A 14,133-nucleotide genomic window follows, 5' to 3' on the forward strand; every position below is an offset into this window, starting at 1 on the left:
TTTTTCTTCTCAAGAAAAATAAAGAGGGGCCGGGGACATACAATTGTTATTCCTAATTAATATTAGCTCGAAAATTACTTCTGAAGTATATAGATAGAGTAATGCTAAGGAGATTAAATTTGTAGACTAAATTAGCAAACCAAATGAGATGTCACTAATAGAAATGAGCATGTTTATCAACAATTAAGTAATAATCCAATCACCAACTTTCATGTTATTTAGTTTGCAAATTTAGTCTCCCTAGCATTACTTATATAGATATACTTCTCCTCAAAAGAAATTATGATAAATTATATAGAATGTGCTTTCGAGATTACGTCCCTTCCAAACCACTCTCAAACGGACCCTTACATTGGTTAGTTGATACCATACTATTAATTTGTTCCGTACCTATTTAACAAGGATTAGATATCCCCAACTTATACCAAATCCAAATGTTCATCATACAAGTGGTCGTCTTATCCTCAAACATCGTTGCCATAATTGTCAAATATTTCAGCAACGGGAATAACTAGGCATCATAAACATAGTACGTACAATTGTGATAGACGGGCCAAATCTAGAGCATTCCACTCTCTTCTAAACTCGATTGGTACATGCACAAGAACCCTATTCCTAGTTACTTGGCAGAAATTCCATGCCTGATGGTAAAAATTCAAGGATGCCTTCACACAAAGTAATTAAATAAATAAAACAAAGAAAATTATGAAAATAAAATCGACCACCAATCTGTTACAGGAAAATCATGGATCATAATGTACAAGTAGTTATACATAAAAGGAAAATCTTTTAATCTCCAACCCTAAGAACTAAAAACATACTAAACAAAATAAAAGTTTCGAAAAGAAGCAAAAAGACACTTCAAAAGAAAAAACCATCAAACTATTTTCTGTTCCTTCCTTCCATTTTTTCACACCTCTTGAATTTTGAAAACAATGCGCCTATCGACAGATTCAAGAAGACCAATGTCATCAATCGATTGATACTCGGAATGATCATCGTCATCAAAGGAAATGTTCAAATCGAGAGACACACAAGGGCTTGTTTCCTCTAAAGGAGCAATATCCCTATTATCTTCTTCATTTAGCCCTTCTGATAATTTTTGCTTGATAGGAGGAGAGCAAGCTCTTGATCTCGAGCTAAAGCTTTCACAGCTCAAAATAATGATAGCATCTCCAAGACCAACTTCTTCGCCACATGAATTGGTTATTCGTCCTCGTTCAATTGCTCTCTTAAACCCCATTTGAGAGCAGTAGTCCGCTTGCTCCACATCTTCAACTAAAAACACCCTATGGGGATTAAAAGACACAGCGTCAGCAAATCTTTCGACATAACTGCAACTTTGCTCATCTCTCGATCTCTTGTTCCTGCAGTCCTCAGTCGAATCAGCTCGAGTCGATGAGAAACTGCTTAGCGCAATGGAAGTGAGGTTGGTTTGAGAACCGAAAACAAGCCTAGCCAACTCCCTTGCAACTTTTAACTTAGCTTCCATATCAACCCCCTGAAAGAACAACCACGTTTCCTCTTTTGTGCCATCATTGTAACTTCCCATCTTCTTCCCTTTTCTTCTCACCATGCCAGACCTACATTTCAAGATTGTGCTTGCAATTTCAGGAAATATATCCTTCTGCCATGGAACTTTGCTCTCCAGTGCGCTGCATAGGATTTTGAGGTTTTCGGCATTGAGCTCCTTGAACCTCTGGATATACTCATCAGTTTCCATGACAATATCACTAGATGAGGCTGAAGTAGGGGTAGAATTGGGATTTGATGAAAGTGGTTGTTTTGCACTAGTATTATTCTCTGGAATGTACATTCTCAAACTGAGCTGATCATCAACAGCCTTGTTGCAATTAGATCCAGATATCCAGAAATGTTGGTGCCTCCATGACTGATGCTGGTGGTGTAAATTAGGGTTTTGTTGTTGTTGCTCATATGAAAAGTTGGAAGTAGAGGAAGAGGGCGAGAGTGAAGAGATTAATGTGAGGGTTTTCTCAGAGGAATTATTGGAATGTTGTTGGTGCATTGAACCGCAAATGGAGTTCCACTTTTTGCAAAGGTCTGAAATTGTGACAGAGTTCTGTATACAAAAAAAAGAAAACGAGATATTTGCAAAGGAAAAAGTTAGTTTTGGAGTAATTGTATTAGTGCTAGATGGGCCATATAAATGTAGCTAGGTAATTATGAATAAGCTGAAGAGGTTGAGATATGTTATTATTAGAACCTGATCATTAGTACTGCTTAGTGCTTTGTTCTCGTTTTTGTACTGTTGGAGCCATGCAGGAAGGCTTGAGGTGGTGGATTCACTGTTGCAAATGCTGCTGCTTTGTTGTAAATTTCGAGCTTCGGCTTCAAACTTGGCAGAGCATTCTGCGCAACAAGTGAGCTGCTTCTGATCTCCACCTTCAAGCATTTGCTTGTTGCTTCCAGTTTCAGCTATCTTACTTGTAGACTGATAACTCTGTAAATCATGGCTGTAAATACAAGTAAAGTTGATGTTAATAAGAACAATAACCTGACTACATATAGTATTCAAGGAGAATGGGTACCGCTAAAGACTGTAATTAACAAGAGATACAGTGAAAAACTTAAAAGAGGAGTCTGAATAAATGTTGAAGCGCTCCTTGTTCACCATTCCCCATCTAATTAAAAAGGAAGATAAGAAAAAGGTGCATGGTAACTTAGAGAATAGAGAGGTTCATTAATTTCTAAAAGGGAAAAAGAAAAAAGAAACTTAGTGAATAATTTGCACATCTTCCTCGAGATAAACGGATGCGAAGATTTAAAATTATAAGAATACATGAACATTTTTAAAAAGAGAGTAAGTGAGATGAAATAAAAGTATGCAAAAATTTTGTATGTTTTTAATTAACTTTACTAATTGGTTAGCTGCTAAATTTATACCTGTCAGTGACAAGACTCAGTCTCAGGCTGCCAGAGGGAATTGTAAGAGGATGAATACCCCAAACAGTCTCCAGAGATGGATGGCCAGATTTACATCTCATGTAAGTTTGGAAAGTAGCCATCCCCACAATCCAAAGCCTCCCATTCTGAAGGTCTCCATTGCTAATGCCACAAAGCAAGTTCCCAAGCTCCATGATCATGTGTTCCACAGGACAATAATACCCCCTTCCCTGATCACTTGAACTACTGGCCCTATATTCGCTAGTCCACTTGAGATCTCCAACATACAAGATAACACCTTTGGTCACACAGCTTCTCACTAGGCTTTTGAGTTCTCCAAGCTTCTGCTCAACCTCTACTCTAGACAGATGTCTAAAAGAGGAGGGAGTAAGGTTTCTGAATTTCACCTCTCTCAAAGCCTCAACATCTCCCCTCTCAACTTTTTCCATCACTCCTCTAACCACACCCTCAACACTAGCAAGACACTCTCCCACAACCACAATACTTTTCCTTCTTTTGTTCACTAAATTCTCTATAACACATGCCACATCCTCATTCCTAACACTTAGATCATAAGGCAGCACTGGCTTGCTATCTTTGATTACTCCAATTTGACTACCAATTGAAGGAAACTGATGAGGGTTGACTACTAGATTACTATTGCTTTCCTTGGACTTGCTACTCACAGAAGGTGCTTGGGAATTACATATTTCTAATGAGACAGCTTGTTCTACATTGCTTTTCACTTGGGTACTAGAAAACCCAGCTTCTCTCATGACTCTACTAACACTTGGATCATCTAAGATGGAAATTATGAGTTGCTCCAACTCTATTTTCACAGCTAGGAGGGGCTGCTGCTGGTTCTCAATTGAACCACGCCTTTGGTGAGCTTGAGCACGCTTGAAAGCTGCAACCAAGGCGTTGGAGATGGAAGGGTGTTGGGGGTGAGAGCCCAACATGGGGCTAGAATTAGAAGCCGGGAGGCGATTGAGGGCAACATTGAAGCAAAGCTCAAGGGCTTTGCATTGGAGAGGGTGAGAGTGTGATTGAAGGCAAGCGGTTCGCAACAGGCCTGTTGAAGAAGAAAGCATGGTGCTTGCAACATGGAGAGGAGTTACTTGGGCATGGCCACGATGCCTTGCTAGGGTTACTGCTTGCTTTAATATGTTTGCAGCCTCTGTGGTTAGACCTTGTTGAAGCGTGCAACCTCCTGCTCTCATCTTCAACTCTTATGATCACCAACTACCTGCTTTAATTATAAGAAACGGAAGGTTAAATTCGATGGTGAATCTGTAGAGAGAGTACTTGTTGAGATTATAGGTTCATGGCCTGGTGATCAGTGCTTAGAGGAGAAAGAAAGAAGTGAGATGGATTTTGAAAGAGACTAAGGAGTGTTGGAACTCAGTTATGTGTAGCTAGATCAGTTATATATGAAGTGCAGTAGCAGTGAGACTTTGTTATCTAGTGATCTAGATGATCATGAGAGAGAGAGAGAGAGAGAGAGAGAGAGAGAGGAGGATACACAAGAAGATCTAGAGAGAGATAGGAAAGAGAGTGAAGGCAAATTGGGCGTGAAATTTATGGGAGAGTGGGATGGTGCTTTTCTTGTAGGTGAGGTAAAAATTGGGGTCCAAAGTCGATTTTGTAGTGGAAAGTGGAATGCATGTGCAGACAATTAAGCAGGACTCTAATGTTAAGTATCAAAGGCAACTCAGCTTTGCCTTCTCTCTTTAATTCTATCACACATCAAATTTGATAAAAGATATGGTATTCATTTCGAAGTGCGTCGCTCTCTTTTTATGCAAAAGAATTTGTTAAATAATAAACATTAATGATAGGGTACTAAACTAGAAATAAACACCTCTTCCATATTATATATGCTACAATCTTTGGTTGGAAATTTTCTTTTACCAAACATATTTAAAAGTTGACAGTAAATTTTAACTATTGATCACAAAAATTATTCGTTGAGTATTTATCATCCAGATTCACAGTCTAGTTTTTGTCTCTTTTTTTTACAAGAAAAGATAGAGATTTTCATTAACCAAAGAAAAAGATTACAGCGTGTGCTACATGGGTGTGATTTCTCCAATGACCAATACATTGTTCTAGGGATAATTTTCTCAAATAAACGCAATAAAAAAAACCCATATACGGCTACTACAAACAATAAACACAAGACCGCCGCTAATACAAATTTGTGGCAATAAACAATAGATGCAAAAAGCTTATACTAGACACACAAAAATCATCGCTACTGAGCGAGACCGCATCAAGCTACCATAGATCGGCCTAGGTAAGCAACACTGCCACATTATTCAATCAAGGAGAGCAATTCATTCATGGAAACAAGTTGTAAAGGTGGATTCATGTAACCGATGTTGACTATATACCTATGCCAGCTCATCAATAGTTACTTAGACAGTTGAGACTATGGATAGAGTTTGTTAAGTTGTTATCGAGTCTTTTAAGCTTAGTAGCTTAGGCTGCAAGCTAACTTTGATAGCTATATAAACTGTATTCTGATAGTTGTAAGATTGATCCATTCACTATTAATACAATCAAACTTCTCTCTCTCTAAACAGTCATAGTGTATTTTCTACATTCTTGATACTTTGTTAATATGGTATCATAGTCGAGTTGGTTCTTGGCGGCCTACTTCCGCTGATTTGTGCTCTGAAAGGAGCTGAAGATCTTCGATCAAGATTGTTCCAGTTCTGGTGCAGATTCGAGAAAGCAAAGTTGTCAGGTTTGCAGTGTTTCTGGAATTTCGCGCTCTAAGTGTTTGATGGAATGTTGCAGTGAAAGTTTTTTGCTTCAATTTGTATAATTGTTAGAGGCCGATAACTATAAGTGTTCGCAATTATGGAAGTTTATAGAGCAATGAGGTGTTTGTTGGGATAGAAAGGCTGAAAGCCATTTGCCTTTTATATTTTTCACTTCAGAAAGGCCGATAGCCAAAAGTGTTTGAAGAATTCTTGGTGCGATTTACTCACAAAAGTTGATATTTATTCGCCAGAAGTGTTTGAAGGTTTCTTGCAAATATTCAACTTGTTTGTAGTGTCCAATCTTAGATTTCTTGATAGTAAGGTTGATTGTGCTTGCTGAATTAATACAATGGCTGATTCAGGTGTCAAGATTGAAGGGTTGTTGGGAATGTTAACTGTAAAGCTACAGGATGATAATTTTGTTAAGTAGAGCTATCAATTCCAGTCAGTATTAAGGGGATATGATTTGTTTGATTTCTTTCTTGGAGAAGCTCCTTGTCCACCCAATTTTGTGATTCATACAAAAACTGGTGTAACAAAGGAAATTACTGCAACTTACAAAGAATGGGTGAGGAAGGATATGACATTGCTAAGTTTGCTTATTGCCACTCTGTCTGATGAGGCTATGGAGCATATCATTGGGTGCATGACATCTCATGAAGCTTGGACATGTTTACAAGAAAGGTTTGCATCGATTTCAGTAATTCGAGTTAATCAGTTAAAGACTGAATTACATACAACACAAAAATGAGGGGAATCTATGGATAAGTTCTTGATGAGGTTGAAGAATATAAGGGATCAACCATCCCAGATAATGATTTGATGATTGCTGTTTTATCTGGTTTATCTACAGATTTTGAAATGATTAGTACAGTGATTTTGGAAAGGGATACAACTTTGTCTCTAAAAGATTTCAGGGCTCAACTTCTTGTTGCAATGTGTGTACAAGGTGAAAGGTCTAACTCTTAGAGATATCAGGGCTATTTACATGGTGAAAGCTCAAATACACAAGGGATGCAAGGAGGATATAATGGAGATCAATTTGGGAATAATTTTCAAGGTGGTACTGGTTTTATGGGAAATGGAAGTAACAGGAATGGCAACAACAATTTTAATACCAGAAATGGTAACAACAACAACTTCAAGAAGTTTAGTGATGGGAATAACAGTTTCAAGAATTCTTCTTCAGGGTTTAATAACATAAATGGAAATGGGAGTAATAACAACTACTTTGGTAATGGAAATAATAGCTATTCTGGTAATGGAAAAACTCCTCAGGGTGGAAGTAGTAGCTATTATATATGGCAATAATTATGGAAATGAGGGTTCTTTCTCTGGTAATAGGAATTCAAATGGTTACTCTAAGTTAAATTGGGTTGGAAATACCAACTTTAAATCTTCTCACCTGAGTGTCAGATATGCTTAAAAAGAGGGCACACTGCACCAAACTGTTATTACAGGTTTGATAATGGGAATGCACATAGTTCTGGTCCTTTGATGTGCCAAATTTGTGGGAAAAAAGGGTATATTGCTCTTGAATGCTATCATAGGAACAGCTATGCTTATTAAGGTAATCCACCACCACCTTATCTTGCGATGACTGCTCAGACAAACATTGAATCAAATGAAGCTGCTAGTTCTATGTTTTCAAATGAAAATGAACATGGTTTTTCTATTGAAGATAATTAGATCATTGACATAGGGGCTACTCATCACATGATTGCCAATCTAAACCATCTCAATAATGTTACTCCATACATTGGTGATGAGAAGATCACCATTGGGAATGGTACAGGTTTATCAGTTACTCATTGTGGTTCAACTTCAATATATATGCCTCATAATGATATAATATTGAGAAATGTGCTTTATGTACTTAAAATTACTGTCAACTTGTTATCTGTTAAAAAAATATGAAAGGATAATGGTTGTTGGTTTATTTGTGATGATACTATGTTCTTTATACAGGACAAGGCAACAAGGAAAATACTTTACCAAGGAAAGAGTGATGGTGCGGATCTATTTACAATACCAGTAAATGTGTTTGCCATGTCATTTGCTGCAAGATTGGGAAGATGTTCAGCTTTTCTGGGGCAAAAGATTCAAGTTTCAGTGTGGCATCAAAGGTTAGGACATCCATCTGAGGAAGTTCTTGTTGCAATGTTAAAGAAGTCAAATGTTACAGTTAGTGTAGATTATTGACAGGCCTTATGTTCTTCTTGTATTAGTGGTAAAATCACTAGGCAACCTTTTCCTGTAAAACAATCTAGAGCTACTTTTTTATTTGAGAACATACATACTGATGGATGGGGACCATCTCCAAAAGTGTATGTACAATGGTATAGGTACTATATTAGTTTCGTAGATGAATACTCTAGGTTTCTCTGGATATTTCCCATGAACAATAAATCACAAGCTTTTGAATTATTTGTGAAGTTTCATGCTTTTATTCTGAATCAATTCAATACTGCAATCAAGTGTTTATAGTCTGATGGAGGGGGAGAATTTTTAAGTAAGGCATTTATTGATTTTCTAGAGGATAAAGGAATTAGTCATATGATATCTTGTCCTTAAACTCCCCAACAAAATGGACTTGCTGAGAGGAAACATAGACATGTAATTGAAACTGTTGTGACATTGTTAACTACAGCAAATTTACCAACTCAAATTTTGGTATCATGCTTGCACACATGCTACATTTCTCATTAATAGGATGCCAAGCAAAAATTTAAGTATGAAGCCACCATATCAGGTACTCTTTGGAATAGAACCTAAAATTCAAAAGTTAAAAGTGTTTGGTACTGCAGTTTATCCATTTTTAAGACCATATAATGAAAATAAACTACAGTGAAGGTCAACTTAATGTGTATTTCTTGGTTATATTAAGATAATCATATCAAGACATGTTATTCACAATGAGGAAGTCTTTCCATACAAAGTAAAATCAGTCACAGAGATGCAGAATTGCACAGAATCACAACAATGCAGTTCACAGTGTTATTCAGTTCCAATTGTGATAAAGATGTCATCTTTTGGTGGAAATGATTATGTAGGCCAAGATATAGAAGTACAGAATGATTATGATAGTACATCAGTTCAAGCAAGTGAATCACAAGAATTAAGTGCTGGAAATTCAACTTCAACTTCACACAACAATGGTATTCACAATTTACATCAAGATAACAATCCCATCACCATCATTCTGGTACATCAATTGGTACTTCTCCAATGTTGCCTGTCTATCACAATTCACAACTTGAAGTAATTTTCCCTGTCTTTCCATTAACTAATTCATCTTATGAGTTTTCACTTCGCTCAACTACAATATCAGACAATGTAATTCAAACAAGGTTGAGAACTGGTGCTATAGAAAGAAAGAATTATGCAGCATTAGTAGCTTTTTGTCTTGAACTTCAAAGCTTACAAGTTATATATGAAGATTCATTTGTTTAAGGGTTATCTTTTCTTTCTGAAATTATAGATTCAGTTGAACCATCATGTTTCAGAAAAGCAGCATCCATGTCTCACTGGAAAAATGCAATGCAAGAAGAGTATGATTCTCTTCGAGCTCAAGGTACTTCGACACTAGTAACTCCTCCTAAAAATAGTCCAGAGTTGGTAGCAAGTGAGTGTACAAGGTGAAAAAGAACCTTGATGGTAGTATTTCAAGATACAAGGCAAGATTTGTAGCTCAAGGTTTTTCACAAGAACATGAAATTGACTATTATGATACTTTTAGTCCAGTTGTTTGGCATACAACTGTGAGGATTATTATCACATTAGCTACTATGAATAGGTGGGATTTGAAATAACTTGATATAAAGAATGCATTTCTGCATGAAAAGTTGCAGGATGAGGTATACATGAAGCAACCACAAGGTTTTGTGGATCCCAGTCAGCCAACTCATGTTTGTAAGTTGTTGAAGTCACTGTATGGATTAAAACAGGCACCCAGAGTCTGGAATTCAAAGTTTACAAACTACTCACTAGCAATAAGGTTCACTGCATCAGTCTCAGATACAAGCTTGTTTATGAAAACAGATTATGCAGATATAATCATCTTGTTGTTATATGTGGATGATGTTATTTTGATTGGATCAAGCTCAGTTAAAGTTCAAAATGTGGTTCAAGAGTTGTCTACAGTGTTTAACTTGAAAGATTTGGGAAAGCTCACCTACTTTCTTGGTTTACAGATTCAATACAAATCAAATAATGATATTTTTGTTCATCAAGCAAAGTATATAAAGGATCTTATTCAATAAATTAGGAATGGATTCTTGTTAACCAGCTGCTACCCCTTTTTAAACGTCATAATCAATTATTGGTTTCAGAGGGCACTCCACTTACTGATTCCAGTCCTTACAAAAGCATTGTATGGTCTCTACAATACTTGACCTTTACAAGGCCAGACATTGCATTTGCAATCAATACATGAATTCTCCAACTGAGATACATTTTGGTGCTGTAAAAAGGATTGTAAGATATATGCAAGGAACAATGCATAGTGGAATTGTGTATTATGCAGATTCACAACCACTTCTTATAGCTTTCTTAGACTCTGATTGGGCTGTAGATCTCAATACAAGGAGATATGTTATAGGTTACATTGTCTATCTTGGAGCAAATCCAGTTTCATGGCAATCAAAGAAACAAGCATTTATGTCCAGGAACTCTACAGAGGCTGAATGTAAAGCTCTTGATCACATAGTTGTAGATATAGCTTGGGTAAGACAGATTCTCAGATATTTGAAATGTGCAATGCCTCAACCTCTAGTAATACACTGTGGCAACATTTATGCCATAAAAGTGAGTTCTAATCCTGTCTTCCATTCCAAAATAAAGCACCTCGATACAGACTATCATTTTGTAAGGGAAAAAGTGCAAAAAGGGGATCTTAAGGTTCTCTATATTCTTACAGAAGAACAAATTGTAGACATTCTAACCAAGAGGTTACATAGTCCTTCTTTTCTTAAGCACTGTTACAATCTAAAGCTAGGAAATCCTAGCTCCTAGCTTAGATTGAGGAGGGATGTTGACTACATACATATGCCTGCTCATCATTCCAGCTTATCAATAGTTAGTTAGACAGTTGAAACTGTGGATAGAGTTTGTTAAGCTTAGTAGCTTAGGCTCTAAACAGTCATAGTGTTCATAGCGTATTTTTTGCATTCTTGATACTTTGTTAATAACCGACCCACCATCAAATACAATTCTAACAAAAACCACGGATCGTCTCAACTCAAGGTGAAAACCTTGCGAGGAACTCAAGACCCGAGTTTGGTAGGAAAGTCTCTAGTATCTCTTTTCTTTACTCATTATTAGGTACACCAGAACCTAGAGATTGATTGGACTTGGGGTTTGACAAACCTAGGGTTCAGTATTTGATTGTTAACTACACCAGAACCCAGAGATCCGACATGACCGGGAAAGTCTCATGTACCTTCGTTGCACTGCAAATCCGGGTTCCTTGTAAAAACCCTAGTATGCCACCATCCCTTGTTAGATCCTCGTTTAGCATCAATAATGACAAGGCACGGGGTGGGCGAAAAGCTAAGAAGAAAATGGGGCAGAGGCGGCAGTGTGCATAGAAGGGAAGATTGAGGGTGGAAACAGTGTGGGTGGGAAGGAAAGTAGACGAGAGGAAGAAGGATTTTAGAAGGGGAGAATGGTTGTCGCTAGCCCCAAGCTAAAGCACGGGACCAGCGACATAGATGCTTTTAAAGTTGGGGTTTTGGGGGTAAAGGTTCTAGAGTGGCTAGTAAGGTTGCGACTATATAGTTTTTCAGCTTGAATTTTCAACAAATAAAAGTGTGATATTCTAAGGCAAGGCCCACAGTCTAGTAATTATAATATGTGAAAAAGTACTGCTATCCACACATCCTTTTTATCTTCTATACGCACCACTTAATTTTCGGCAATCGGATCATATGAAAGAAATTAACAGGGGGTATTTGGGAGGTAAAAAATAGGTATGTGGATAGCATCATCCTATGTGAAAATGTGAAGGGTTGTATTATATAGGAAAGGTAAGAGACCTTGATATGCTTAGAAGGAGTTGAGCTAGTCTTCATATTGTTAATTAGTTTTATGGTGGAACTCAATTTCCTTCATGGTACAAAACAAATTGGCCTACGTGTAAAAGTCTAATAGATACACGAGCTCCATATCACCCGATATTTGTTGTCCACATGCTTGGCTTGAGTGTCACCACATGGAATGTAAGAGGATGTGGAGTGGTCTTTCACATTGACTGATTGACGTCACTCGAATTGTGATGTTCATGTGTTTGGCTTAAGTGTTAGTACACGTGAGACAGCATTCGAGGACCTTGCATGTGTTTGGCTTGAGTGGCGCCACGTAAGAAAGTTGAGAGACCTTGCATGCATTTATAAGGAGTTGAGCTAATCTCTATATTACCAATTGATATTATGATGCAACTTCCAACTTCCTTCACAATAAACATTTATCCATCTTTAAGTATATTAGTCTATGGCATAATTCAATTACCAAATTCCAGCTGGTGATTTCAGCTAGCTCTTTCTCTTCCTTTTTCTCTTTTTGGATGTAAAGATAGCTAGCTACTATCCAAAAATCTAAAACAACCAACTAATGAATTTTGAACTGCAGCGACAAACTAATTAAAGAAAAGTGGTCTAAATTTACTTTGCTAGGTGCCTGCAGTACAGCAGATGAGCAAATGATCGATCTCTAAAGACAATCCCATCCTTGTTTAACAATTATCATTAATTAACTCGCGAGTAATCTTAACGTCTATAATTTCATTATATATTGGTGCCACACGAGGATAAATAATTCAGTAGTAATCAAACATTATTGATCATGATATTTATTTACGCATGATTAGGTCATAAGGTTTATATTAGGGAGAGTATTTTTCTTGTTTTGTTTTTGGACATGAGAACGGATCGGAGAGCTCTGATATGTATATGGATCCGCCAAAATCGAGGACCTGAAAGGAGAATGGGGACTATGTGTCTCAAGGAATCGCGAACTGTATACGATTTTTCTTCCAGACTCAAAGACATGGAATAAAGCTTAAAGCGTCCCACCATTTTAGTTCTACATATTTTTATGGATATACAACAAACAAAGCTACAGCTGATGAGCTTGACGCTTTAAATGCATATGTTGCATCAAGCATGGGGATTAATAACAACTCTCAGACATTCCTTCCTCTACAATTCAACTTTATTACATAAAGTTGAGCTTTTGTACCTCTCCAATTCGTTTTTTTCATTTCAAAAACAAATAACATATAAGAAATGATAAGGGGACTCTCAAGGTGGAATTTTCTATAAACTCTATGTCACCTCACTATTTAACGTTAATTCTCGTATCAATATTTTAAAACATTATGCCAAAAACATAAAGTGACAGAAATCAATGATTCAACAACGTGGTAAATTTTCTTTTTATATCATGGATGCATCTAACCTTTGTGTTGGATGGTTTACATAACCTAAGACGGGATCAAGCTATTCGTAGTTCACCTTTATGCTAAGCTCTACATATTTCTCAAGGAATTAATTGGCAAGAAACATAGAATTCCAGATATCTCCCACATACGTGTTGCACCTATATGTTATTTCATCATTCACATATCTCACAATGTTTTCCATCAACCAAAACTTCAATCAACTACAAATAACATTTAAATGATTCAAAGGTGCACAATATAACCTTTTGATCAACCAATCTGATTCAACAACAAAATAAAAATCATTCATAAACCATACTTTTTAAAATTATAAATAAACTCATTGAAAATCCTGAAAAAGTCATCTAGACATCCATTGGCCTTTCTAACTCAAACCATAAGAGTTCTCAAATCGAGTTCATATATACACTTAAACTAGGACTAGAACGGCATAGTTCGGCCGCCTACAACTCCTATGTTTCCGCATTCTAGATTGACTCAAATGAACAGTAAATATTTCTAGGGAGATAGTTACAGGTCAACTCAATGGAATTGGGATGAAGCAGGGTGTCCGGACCACTCAATGGAACCCTTCGAAATACAATTCTAGACCACTTAACGGAACCGTCACAAGAAAGGACTTCGAACCACTCAACGGAATTCGAATAGAACATGATTCTAGCCACTCAACGGAATCGGGCAAAGCAGGGTATCCAGACCACTCAACGGAACACTAGCGAAATACGGTTTCGAACTACTCAATGGAACCGACACGGGAAAGGATTCTAGGCCACTCAACGGAATCCGAATAGAACACGATTCTAGATCACTCAAAGGAATCAAGACGAAGCAGGGTATCTGGCACACTCAACGAAACACCAGCGGAACATGATTCTTGACCACTAAACGAAATTGATTTCTGGAATGCGTATAGTCCCCCCAATGTAGATTAACCAGATGGGACCACAGGCAAGCATCCAATAGTGTGGTTCCCCAATGAGGATTAACCAAGTGAAACCACTT

The 14,133-nt window shown here is 37.1% G+C and overlaps 1 protein-coding gene across 1 annotated transcript; it reads right to left on the minus strand.

Annotated features, from left to right (window-relative positions):
• Nucleotides 1–409: 409 nt before the first annotated feature.
• On the minus strand, nt 410–4,520 carry LOC137745864 (protein SMAX1-LIKE 3-like). Its single transcript, XM_068485898.1, has 3 exons — nt 2,905–4,520; nt 2,225–2,474; nt 410–2,080 (listed from the first exon to the last, which is right to left on the minus strand). Exons 1-3 carry the CDS (start codon nt 4,122–4,124, stop codon nt 911–913), a joined length of 2,640 nt encoding a protein of 879 aa, XP_068341999.1. The 5' UTR covers nt 4,125–4,520; the 3' UTR covers nt 410–910.
• Nucleotides 4,521–14,133: the final 9,613 nt, after the last annotated feature.

Source organism: Pyrus communis, chromosome 9 (assembly GCF_963583255.1).
Source record: "Pyrus communis chromosome 9, drPyrComm1.1, whole genome shotgun sequence".
In the NCBI taxonomy this organism is placed as follows: domain Eukaryota; kingdom Viridiplantae; phylum Streptophyta; class Magnoliopsida; order Rosales; family Rosaceae; genus Pyrus; species Pyrus communis.

What these genes read in the sequence shown, in the direction of transcription:
- LOC137745864 (XM_068485898.1), bottom strand. Translation starts at nt 4,124, where the DNA reads ATGAGAGCAGGAGGTTGCACGCTTCAACAAGGTCTAACCACAGAGGCT. An exon ending in CTGAGTCTTGTCACTGACAG is followed by an intron (nt 2,475 to 2,904) that starts GTATAAATTTAG and finishes TTGTATTTACAG; the next exon opens with CCATGATTTACAGAGTTATC. An exon ending in TAAGCAGTACTAATGATCAG is followed by an intron (nt 2,081 to 2,224) that starts GTTCTAATAATA and finishes TTTTGTATACAG; the next exon opens with AACTCTGTCACAATTTCAGA.